Source organism: Triplophysa dalaica, chromosome 14, assembly GCF_015846415.1.
Source record: "Triplophysa dalaica isolate WHDGS20190420 chromosome 14, ASM1584641v1, whole genome shotgun sequence".
Taxonomy (NCBI): Eukaryota; Metazoa; Chordata; class Actinopteri; order Cypriniformes; family Nemacheilidae; genus Triplophysa; species Triplophysa dalaica.
The window spans coordinates 2,166,415-2,178,578 of NC_079555.1; the positions used below are offsets into that span (position 1 = coordinate 2,166,415).

A 12,164-nucleotide genomic window follows, 5' to 3' on the forward strand; every position below is an offset into this window, starting at 1 on the left:
TATGTCTAGAATGATGATCACCATTGTAACTTTCAGTACATGATATTTAAAACTGTCTTTATATACCGTACCATATTATCGACACCAGTGATCGATCAATATCAGAATCATGGACTAAAAACCACGCATCATGGTCATGCTCACATTGGAAATGTGATGGTGGCATTTTTATATTTTTTAACATCTTGATATATACTCGCAGATATCTTTTTGGGGTGTTCTTGCATTTAAAGTAGTGATAGCATACACAAACGCACACACACACACACACACACACACACACAGAGGCATCACATTTTCTGTTGATAGGTATTCAATTATTAAATATTCATCCATCTGTGCTGTATGGTCAGAGTTTGAGACATGATACTTTCATCACTCCACCTGATTCTGTTTCTTTCTTCCAGCACTTTAGTTTTTGCTAAAAAGTTGTGAATTCATGTAATAAAAGTACTTGTGTGTTTCCTCAGTCGTCTTCATCCCATGGGACTGATCGTCGCGCTCGATGAGAACAGCCGAGCATCAGGAGAACTATTTTGGGATGACGGAGAATCCAGAGGTATCTTGGGGGGTCTTTGCTAATTATTAAAAGTTTTGTTTAGTTTTCTCTAACAAAAATAAAAAAGAATATCAGCTGAAAATCCTTTTTAATGTCCGCCAAACATCAAAGAAAACCAAAATGTACTTTTGCATGCCGAAAAAACACATATTTTGTCTTGTTTTCCTTCTAGAAACTGTTTCATCCCGCTCATACATGCACTACCATTTTGATGTGGTTAATGTAGGTCCACCTAATGTCATTTTTATCTCTTCTGATTTAATTTTTTCAGTAACATTTCTTAGATTTTGTGCACTAGCAACATTAAGCATGTCTAATCTTTATGTTGGTTTAGGGTATTCTGTCAATAAACGTTTTACACAACGGCTACACGGATCCAAACAATCTGCATTTTGAGAACATTACTGTGATGGGAGTCAGTGGCTCACCCGCTGCCGTGCTCGTGACAGAGGGAAGCACTTCGACTATTCTGACCGAATCCCAGATTCACTATGATCCAGTCAAAGAGGTGATCATATTATCATTATAATATTATCACATGAATGTGATTTTTAATTCATGATGATTAATTCATCTCACATTTGGAGTACATGTGAGCTGAAAAAAGAATAAAATAAAACCAACGTAATATGAACGTTGCTCGAGACTTACAAACCATGCCCATAAAATGAAACTTCAACAAGAGTAATCCGCCAGTGTACCAAGTTGGACGTCGTTTTTTCATGGGAGCGTCCGGGGATGCTTAAAGCCCCGTGATCAAATTTGTCACGGGTCCACAAGTACACACACTGATACACACTCACATCAGGTTATTATGAAGGGTACCGCTTCCTTCCAGAACTCAAGGTCTCGGAATGACAACAGGACATGCGGACCTTGCTCTTTAACCACGCGCGCTGCATTAAAGTCAGACACTTTGAGTTATGGGCGTCCACCGTAGAATACAAAGAGACTTTGAGAAACACAGCGGCGTTAGTCATGTTTGTCATCCGCATCCTTTAAACGGCCCATTTGAGGTGTCATCACTGTAGGTAGGGTTGTGATGTGCACTCCCTGCTGCGGTGACATAAATCTTTGCAATGTGTGTTCTAGGTGATGCATCTGAGGGATCTGAAACTGGATCTTGGGAAGAACTACATCGTCACCTGGGAGATCAAAGGTTCCGGGCGCTTTGACTGCTATCCGGGGGAGGACAGCAATGAGGCCAACTGCAAACAACGCGGGTGCCTCTGGAAGGTCAGATAGAGAGATTTTGTGGTCAAAGAGAGCATTTGATTCACATCTTTACTGACCGATGTCCTGCAGATTTTATTTTTGCTTTGACGTTTCGCTTTCAAATGGTCGGATCATTTATCTGCTTCATCTCTCCGTACAGCCTTCAGACATTCCCAAAGAACCCTGGTGTTACTATCCAGCGGCCTACGGCTACAAGGCAAGCAACCTTCTTGAAACGTCAAGCGGCTGGACATTAGATCTTGACCGCAATAACGATTTTCCCAGTCCACGATCTTCATCTGCAGACATCAACAAACTGAGAGTAGAAGTCACATACCTGAGCGGCCACAGCCTGCGATGGAAGGTTAGGATTCAGTTTACTTCTTAAAACTAAAATTCATTTTGAGTTTGCATTCGGGCATGACTAAGATTGAATTTAAGATTGAAAGTGAATCTAGGTAAGTATACCTCTGTTCACATCATCTGAAGGATTGTTTGATAAGAATTAAAGGGACTTCCCAACTCTTCTAGATCTTTGATCCGGTCAATAAACGCTTCGAGGTACCGGTGCCCCTCACGCTACCAAGCACACCAGAGACAGATGAAGCCAAGAGACTCTATAGGGTCCAAATCAGTGGTGACCTACCATTTGGCATCCAGGTGATCAGAAAAAGCACAAATGAAACTATGTAAGTAAACACCTGAATTAATTTGGAAACTGAGTTTTTGTAGATGTGCTTTTTGAATAATAATGGAATAGTGATGGATTGCACTGTCGAAAAAACTGAATATGCTGGTTAGGTAGGTTATCAAGCATGATGGTTTGTACTGGTTTAAGCTGGTCATGTGCTGATTTAAACTGGTCATGAGCTGGTTTAAGATGGTCGTGTGCTGGTTTAAGATGGCCGTGTGCTGGTTTAAGATGGTCATGTGCTGATTTAAACTGGTCATGAGCTGGTTTAAGATGGTCGTGTGCTGGTTTAAGATGGCCGTGTGCTGGTTTAAGATGGCCGTGTGCTGGTATAAGATGGCCGTGTGCTGGTTTAAGATGGCCGTGTGCTGGTTTAAGCTGGTCATGATCTGGTTTAAGCTCGCCATGATCTGGTTTAAGCTCGGCATGTGCTGGTTTAAACTGGTCATGATCTGGTTTAAGTTGGTCAGGAGCTGGTTTAAGTTGGTCGTGTGCTGGTTTAAGATCGTTGTGTGCTGGTTTAAGCTGGTCATGTTCAGGTTAAAGCTGATCATGAGCTTTCCTGTTGCTAAGAGCATGGCGCTAACAATGCCAAGGTCATGGGTTTGATCCCCGGATTGCATATAGTCAGAAATAAATGTATAGTACAAAGCAATGTAAATTGCTTAGCATTAAAGTGTCTGCCAAGTACGTAAATGTAAATTAGCTGGTTTAAGCTGGTCATGAGCTGGTTAAAGACCATCTTAAACCAGCTCAGGATTAGATTAAACCAGCACAAACCATCTGCCATGGTTCACCTAACCAGCATGTGCTGGGTTTTCATCAACAGGGTGAAAATAAAACAATATCCATTTTTATTTAATAGAAATGTAGCTGTTTATTGTCTCAGTTTTATTAATTCATTCAACAGAAAACACAAATAAGCGAGCTTTGTGTTAAAGTTGTTAAAGTTGTTGGTCATGCTGATGGTGCACTTTTAAAACGTTTTCTAAAAGTTATTTTTCAGATGACATGAGGTGATTTTTTTTGTCGATTGATTTAAAATTTGACGCTTTAGATTCAGTTTTGTGTCAACGATGTCAACAACCTCTTTTTATTTGCTGGCTCTCTCTTTCTCCAGATGGGACTCGGCCGTGCCAGGCTTCACGTTCTCCGAACTGTTCCTTCAGATTTCCACACGCCTCCCCTCAAACTACATCTATGGTTTTGGTGAAACTGAGCATGGTACCTACAAACATGACCTCAACTTTCACACCTACGGCCTCTTTGCTAAAGACCAACCTCCAGGGGTGAGCATCCCCAATGTTTTACTGGCTGTCTTTGTTTATGTTTTACCTCTTCTTGTGTGTCATATATCATGTCACATCCATACATCCTTCTGAAGTCAGACCTAGTTTACAGTCTGACCTCTTTAACCGACCCGATTGACAGCACTAATCATAGCAGCGTTGATAAAATCACGGCGGGCTAATATTCTTTTTTTTCAGACACTGAGGTCAAGATTCGGTCAATTGTAAGCATTAAATCGAGGGCCGGGGTGTACCACATCTCATTATGGCTAATTGTGCAGATTACCCATAGAGCCTGGTGCTTTGTCTGTATGTGTAGGCTAGATGTGCTTGAGAGGTTTTTTCTGTACGGTGGAAAGGTGAACCAATATTACAGGTGTCCATCTGTAACAATTGATAATACTATATTATTTTTGCTTTTTATTATATTATTACTCTTTGTGAATCTATCCAGAACTGTCCTTCAATGTATCTATTTTGAATATATATATTATAGTACTTTATTTTATATTATAATAAAATATAATTATAGTTAAAGATCCTGAATGAAAATGTAATAACAAATATAATTCTTCAGTAGATATACATAGGCAGACTTATATCAATATATTCAAATAACATGATTATATTAAACATGTGCAAATGAGTCGATTGGTAGTACGTTTGCTCCCTGAAGTTATCTTGAAGAAAGTGTTTTTGCATCCTCTTGACTGTGACCGACTTACCGTCCTGTGATTGGCTGTCAGTCATCCATCCTATAACTGCTAATGACCTTTTCTCTGACTCACTTCATGACACAATGCCCAGAGAACAAGGACAGAGAAAGAAAGAGAGAGAGAGATGTAATGAGGTTAATTAAAACAGAGGGAAGGGATTTGCAGGGTTCGTTCCTTTAAGCCACATAAAATTCTCTCATTAACACTTAATTGTCTGTTTAACACTGATGACATCTGAAATGTTAGTGAATCACCAACTCTGATTCTTCGTCTTTCTGTTTGTATTCTTCTACAGGAAAAGCTGAACAGTTATGGAGTCCATCCGTACTACATGGCTCTAGAAAAATCTAAATATGCTCACGGAGTCCTTCTGCTTAACAGCAATGCAATGGGTAAAAGAATGTGACACATTTATGTTTGCTTTTTTTAATAAAATATTTTAATATGTATTCTTCAAAGGGAACAAACTAATCACATATCGTACATTACTCCAATATCATGCAGCCGTATTCTGAACAACCTTCTAGAATCTTCTGGGAACATTTTTTTTCTATGATGAGACAAATAGTTGTTCATTTATCTGTTCTGAATGAATGTTGTATGCCGATTCCATTACTTTACATGTGATATTAGTCTTGCAACATTGTTTTTACTGCCTATTTATGCATCATAAACTTAACTATCCTAACATGTACGTCACTTGCTAAGCCTGTTGTCAGCAGCTTTTGATACGAGAGTGTGTCATTTGTTTGAAGAGACGTTGGGTTTATTTCTGGTCTTTATACGAGGTCCTCACTCATAATGGTGGAACTGCGGTGGAATTTATACAAGAGTTTTGCTTTTAGAAAGCATTCTGCATTAAACCGCAGCCTCGCACTTTTCTTACATAAACACACAGGCAGTTGAATAAATGAGCGCTCTGGAATTCGTAGCGGGAGGATCGCTTTGAACCTTTCCGGCTCAAAAGAACAACATCAAAGCAGTGGCCCTTCAGTTTGAATGCAGATGTATTAAATAAGTCACCTCACACAAACCAACTGAGGAACGGGCATTCGGGCACGTTAAAGACCCCAAGAAATGCTTTGACAAGTGCAGCTCTCTTTCCACTGTTGAAATATTTCCTATTAACACGGGAGTAAGAGTGCGACACACTTTTTAAAAAGCTCATACCATTCTGAAATAGCAAAATAAGCTTCGGCTGATGTCAAAAAGTGGTATGAAGGCACTTCATGTGCAATGAGGTTTGCAAAAAAGAAGAATGTACATTTTTGAATCGAGTGTATATCTGCTTCAAGTTTATTGTGTGCACTTTTTGGTGTATACTGACTAACAGACTACAATCACAAACTACAGAGACGGTATCATAAGCTGTGTCCAGTGCATTGTGGGATAGAAATTGTGTTATCCATAGTATTCATCCCATAGTGTTTTAAAAGATTCATTGCATTTATTGTATATATGTGTATGTGGTTTCATGGGCAACACTATGGGCACATTATGTTCAATATGTATAAAGGACTATCGTACTGACTTCTGAGCAGTATTCAAATTTAATTTAATTTACATGTATTTCTATATTGATTTTAGGGATTTTAAAGTATTGCTTAAGTACGCCTAAGTAAATAAAAGCAAGCATGATATGCTGATAAACATTCTCAGAACTTGGCTAACATTCTATTAACGTTATATGGAAGTTAGAAAAAAACGTTCTTGCATTAAGGTTATTTCTAAACATGCTAAACAATGTTACGAAAACATAATTTTACTTTGGTTCGTGGAAGAAACGTTTTAATAACGTTATGGGAATGTTAGAAAACGTTCTTCAAACATATCGTTGTCTTCTGGGGCATGAAATTAAACAATAATTAGGCTGGACATAAAAAAATGGTTTTATTAATTTATTGATATGACTTGAATCTTCATTTCATGTGAATGTTTTGTCTTAGATGTGACCTTACAGCCCACTCCAGCCTTGACGTACCGTACCGTTGGAGGTATCTTGGACTTCTACATGGTGCTGGGACCGACTCCAGAAGAAGTTGTTCGGCAGTACACTGAGGTTTGTGTGTGTTTGTGTGTGTTTGTTTGTGAGCGTGTGTGTGTGTGTGTGTGTGTGTGTTGTTTCTGGCTTGATAAGATTTAGCAGCTGGAGTTTCTCTGCCTCATTGCTCACAGTGCACTCAATCTAAACACACATGAAATAACATTCATAAACTCACATGCACGAATGAAAAACATAAATATTTATGCAAAGTGAGCCTGCTTGTGACATAGATGGAAGAGCCATTAGATTCCCTTCAGCCATCTCAATATCGTTCATGGCATTTCAAAGAATTTGCTTTTTTCTCTTTGACAGATTATTGGTCGTCCAGTTCTTCCAGCTTATTGGTCTCTTGGGTTTCAACTTTGTCGTTACGGATACGCCAACGATAAGGAGATCGCAGATCTTTACAGTCAAATGAAAGCTGCCAATATTCCTTACGTAAGACATGTCGTTTTTCTCTCTATGAACGGAACAGCAAACACATAATGTTGCGAAGCTAAATCTGGTGAACTGTGGAATGTTATGAACTCAAAACAAAGAGTTTTTTGCATCTCAAAACTTAAAAGGATCAGGTTTTTATCATAATGTGACTTTTACGTTCACAAAGGACGTGCAATATGCCGACATCGACTACATGGAGAGGCAGATGGATTTCACGGTGGACCAAAACGACTTCCAGGATCTTCCCGCTCTGGTAGACAACATGAGGGCGGAGGGAATGCGTTTCATCTTCATTTTGGTATCAAGCACAACTCCTTTGCCGATTTCTGAGCACAAAATTCATATCAATTATTTGACAGAGACATATCGGGAAACTAAACATACAGTAACATGCAATTCTCAAGGATTTTGATTTGGGGTTTGAGATCAGATGTGATGTACAGTAACATTATTGTTGAATATTAATTTGGACTGAGGATTAAGACTCTTTGTTTTATTTGTGTTCTTCAGGATCCGGCTATAGCAGGCAATGAGACAGAAGAATACCTGCCATTTTCTCGTGGGCTAAACCAAGATGTTTTCATTAAATGGCCACCTGCACTTAGCAGTGAAATTGTGTGGGGGAAGGTATGACAATCACAATATTGTTTTATTTTCTGTCACCTTCTGTGTCTTTCCTCTGTGCCACAATGACCAATACACTTTTAAAGAGAAAGGTGCTTCACGATCTCATAGAAGAACATTTTTGTCTAGTTTGGGCGAAAAAAAATATTAAGATTATAGAAAGATAAGAAAGAAATGGTTCTTTAAAATACCCTTGACTAAATTATTCTTTGTGGAACCAAAAATTATTTTTCTCTAACATTGCTGTGAAGAACCTTTAAAAAATGTATGGATCAGCTCCAAAATTTCATAAGTCAAAGTCCCAATGGTCACCAAAGGGTTGTATCAAGTTTGTATCTGAAATTTGAACACAACAGACATTGAGATGCTTTTACTTTCTAAGTAGATTATTCCTTGAAACACTGATCAAATGTGTATTCTAGGCTTTTCCAAAGATATAATGATTGTCATTATAAGATAAGAATTTACATGCAAAGTATTGAAGTAAATGTAGGCGTTCTGCAATTTTTTGGATACAAACTCTTGTCATTTATGAATCAATTACACTTCCTACATACTTTATTTTATAAAACACTGTAGATTAATGTATTTTGATACTGTATTTTGTGAGTCTCTGATTTTTCTAACGATATATAGTTTGTCATGATTAGATCAGGATTTTCACAAAAATATGGAAGCGAACGTGGGTGTCCCGAATTCAGGATGGCGACAAGTGAAAGGACATAAAAAAATCTAAGCACACTCTTTATAAAGAAGAAACAATTACTCTTCGTACATAAATTATTTGAAAAAATAACATCTCTACAAGAAATCTTTATTCTAGAGTCTTAGACCTTTCCAATGATATATAGTTTCTTATGATTCGATTAGAAATTACATGCACAGTATTGACGCAAACGTAGGTGTCCCGCATACGGGACGGTGACAGTAAGAGACAGTTAAGGGGTTTTAAAGCACCCTAAGAGGTTATCTCTGGCACCAGTGGTTACTTTTGTTGTAGTTTAATCTAAATCTCTTTATCTCTTTTTAGGTTTGGCCTGACTATCCTAACGTGACTGTGGACAACTCTTTGGACTGGGACACTCAAGTAAAGGTAATTATCTATTTCTCTCCCTCTTCATCCATTTTCTCTCTTTATCTCTCTGCAGTCAGAGAGCCAGACATCATTTCACTTGTTTACTCACATTCATACTAAAAAGCATGAGAACAATGGGATGTAATTGAAAATGAAGATGATGACGGCGTGGCACCCTGCTATCAGCCATTCAGCATTTATTGGACACACATCTGTATCAACCAATCAGCATCAAGTGGACATGCTTGGCTATTAACATTGCATCTGTCTCTGCGTTTCTGTTTTTAGGAATTTAGGGCCTTCACGGCATTCCCTGACTTTTTCAAGAGCAGTACAGCAACGTGGTGGCACAACGAGATCAAAGATTTTTACGACAAAATGTTGAAGTTTGACGGCCTTTGGATTGTGAGTGCTTTTTTTGGAAAGGGATCAATTATGATGATAAAACTCTAGAATATCCTAGTCTGTGAAGTGCATTTGAGAACATTTGTCTTCACCTTTTGTTGTCTGTGTGCCAATGAGCAAGTATGTTACACGTAATATACATATTACATATTCCTGTATTCCTAAAACAACATGTTTTATGAGATGCTTGTTTGGGTCCACTAAGAGTGTTTTGTAGTAACGTATGTAAGAAAGGGCATCTTGTTTATTATTCGTTTTGTCTCGTCTATTGTAAGTCATTGTGATGTGCTTTCTAAAGGACATGAACGAGCCAGCCAGTTTTGTGCACGGCACCGTCGGGGAGAATTGTCTGGGGGACCCACTTTTAGAAAATCCTCCGTACATGCCCCGTAAGTTAAATGCTTATGTGTGTTTCCTGACCTGTATGCCTAGAAACCTATGACGAAAGAAGAGAGAAGATGTACAGTATATAAATAGCTTTTGTGGTGAAGAATAAATAATGTGTTAAGAAAGCCACTAAAAAACACCAAGCAGTTTGAGTAGCTTACCTTCTCTTTGTGTCTCTATGACCTCTTCTCAGCCCTGGAGTCCAAAGACAGAGGTCTGAACCATAAGACTCTTTGCATGAACAGCGAGCAGATCCTTCCCGATGGCACACCTGTAAAACATTACGATGTCCACAATCTGTATGGCTGGTCTCACACGAAACCCACTTTTGAGTGAGTTATACCTTCCTTCCTTATAACATTTAGTTTTCACAGGCTCAGTTGTCATTGAAAGTTGTTTGTATTTTGTTTTTGGTGCGTTTTAGTGCTCTGCTTAATGTTACTGGAAAGAGAGGCATCGTTATTACCCGGTCAACGTTTCCATCCAGTGGTCAGTGGGCGGGGCATTGGCTCGGAGATAACTACTCTTCCTGGAATCAACTTCTGAAATCCATCGTAGGTATGTGTATGTAAATATTCGAAAGCCCTGCTTGGTGAGATGAGCCTTTCTGTTACGATTTTTTATACTTATGGTAAGGAACTTCTGCATAACCCAAGCCTACGTTTGAAAACATTCTATCTAACCATTTTTTCAATGTATCTACACTCAAACATTTTTTGGGGTTATTTTGGCGTTAGTTTGTCAAAAATGGACAAACCCAACCACTGGGTTATGAATTAAGTTATGCTTGATTGTTTCAACCTAAAACGTGGGTTGTTCTAACCAATTGTTTGGTCAAATATAAACCATTTGCTGGGCTCTTTTCACCCAACCATCGGGTTTGTCCATTTCCACCCAGTACTGCGTTGAAATAGCCCAACATTTTTTAGTGTGTATGTTGTGGCTGGGTTTTGATTGGAGTGTCCCTTTTTACTCTAACCAAGGGTTGAAAGCAACCCCAAAAAAATTTAGGGTGTGGTCCATAGCAACACCCTGGCGATGACTCAGCACATCTTTGCATTGTGATGTCGAGTTTTGCGTTGGCAAGAAACTATTTACCTTGTCCTTGTCCTTTATGTTTAACCGAAAACATTCATTCAATAGTTGTCTGCATACCTATTGTAAAAAAAGATTGTTGAGATGTTCAGTGTCAATTCGGTGTAGAAACGAAATATCTTGAAATGATGAACAACTGTGCGATTTGGGGAAAATGTCAATATGCTTACAGCACAGATATCAACATTTGGTGCTTCGAATATCCATGTGAGGTCTCTCTTCAAGTTTTGAAGCATTTGTTTTATTTTAAGTGCATGATTTTTCTTAGTCGGGAAAGTGCAATTTTCAGGATTGTCGCATCTAAAACGGTACATATTCCTCAAGAACGGACTAATGAAAATAAAGTAACAAAAAGTCCTACAAAGAGGCATCCCTTCCCCATTTATTGGGTATAATTGCTTCAGATTTGTGCATTTTAATTCACAGAAATTCTACAAAATTTGTCGTCTACCAAAAACGTGTCCTTTTTTTGTCACATCCACATTTTTATGATATTTAGACTCTATCAATATGGGTTTAGTAAAATATAAACCAGATGGTTCAATGTATTGTAAATAAATTCTCTGAGCATTTTTATGTCACGTCCATAACGCTGGAATTGTTCAACTATCTCTGTCTCTTTATCCGTCTGTCTTTCAGGAATGATGGAGTTCAGCATATTTGGTGTGTCATATGTAAGTTCCTATCTCCTCCCACAACTAATTTTCATTATTTCAAACTAAACTTTATTTGCATCAGTGTGCATCAGACACGTTTACAGTCTTGGGCAATGTAAATTTAATTTCTTTATATTTTGGTTATTTTGGATATAATGGAGTTATCTTATTAAGTCTCTGTGTATGTTATTTCTGCGTGTTGTTTAACTGCTACACTTGTGTTTCAGACTGGTGCTGATATCTGTGGTTTCTTTAACCCTGCACAATACGAGATGTGTTTACGCTGGATGCAGCTGGGAGCCTTCTACCCATTCTCGAGAAACCACAACACCATAAACATGCCAGTAAGAACACACTCACACTTTTATCTAAATAAGGCATTAGACTTGATTTTTATGCTAAGCTAGTTATAAATATTATTACCAGAAAACAGAGAATGTATAAACTTTGGCAGGGGATTCAACTGAACGTGAAGATCAGACCTTTTATTGAGATGTGTGTACGATGTGACGTGATAATAACTGACATTGAGCGATAGGCATTAAAACACAGGATGAAACTAGATAATGTCACACCACAGGCAGCCATGACAGTGTTTCTCTGTATGGTACTCTGAGGGTATGAAAATGATCATTGATGTTTGGATGTGTGTGGCCGTGGAGCGATGGAAAGGGTCATTCACAGGGTGCTGACTAATATCATGGTTTAAGCAGACAGGAGGGCTGTGAGTTATTTACTGTAGCACCTGTTTAAAACACGGCCATTGCAAACAATGAGACCTCTCACAAAAATCCAATAAGCTCAGTGAGTGAGTGGTATAGACTTGACAGGAGGAAAATGCACCAACCAGGCTTTCGGCCTCATTTATGGATTTGAAATGTATTATTTAAGTATTAAAATCAGTTTCCATTCACAAACAAACTATTAATAATATATTGGAATTGGGATTTATTTAATACTTATAAAA

The 12,164-nt window shown here is 38.3% G+C and overlaps 1 protein-coding gene across 1 annotated transcript in view; it reads left to right on the forward strand.

Moving 5' to 3' along the window:
- Nucleotides 1-12,164, forward strand: part of si (sucrase-isomaltase (alpha-glucosidase)) — a 41,741-nt gene that overhangs the window by 19,222 nt on the left and 10,355 nt on the right. Inside the window, exons 22-40 of the mRNA XM_056766089.1 lie at nucleotides 471-559; nucleotides 732-781; nucleotides 894-1,067; nucleotides 1,652-1,795; nucleotides 1,935-2,138; nucleotides 2,306-2,463; nucleotides 3,586-3,754; nucleotides 4,766-4,862; nucleotides 6,417-6,529; nucleotides 6,827-6,952; nucleotides 7,122-7,253; nucleotides 7,466-7,582; nucleotides 8,610-8,672; nucleotides 8,943-9,059; nucleotides 9,358-9,448; nucleotides 9,640-9,778; nucleotides 9,871-10,004; nucleotides 11,181-11,215; nucleotides 11,425-11,541. Of these exons, the coding sequence (XP_056622067.1) occupies nucleotides 471-559; nucleotides 732-781; nucleotides 894-1,067; nucleotides 1,652-1,795; nucleotides 1,935-2,138; nucleotides 2,306-2,463; nucleotides 3,586-3,754; nucleotides 4,766-4,862; nucleotides 6,417-6,529; nucleotides 6,827-6,952; nucleotides 7,122-7,253; nucleotides 7,466-7,582; nucleotides 8,610-8,672; nucleotides 8,943-9,059; nucleotides 9,358-9,448; nucleotides 9,640-9,778; nucleotides 9,871-10,004; nucleotides 11,181-11,215; nucleotides 11,425-11,541 (2,269 nt within the window). The remainder of the gene's footprint in view (nucleotides 1-470; nucleotides 560-731; nucleotides 782-893; nucleotides 1,068-1,651; nucleotides 1,796-1,934; nucleotides 2,139-2,305; nucleotides 2,464-3,585; nucleotides 3,755-4,765; nucleotides 4,863-6,416; nucleotides 6,530-6,826; nucleotides 6,953-7,121; nucleotides 7,254-7,465; nucleotides 7,583-8,609; nucleotides 8,673-8,942; nucleotides 9,060-9,357; nucleotides 9,449-9,639; nucleotides 9,779-9,870; nucleotides 10,005-11,180; nucleotides 11,216-11,424; nucleotides 11,542-12,164) is intronic.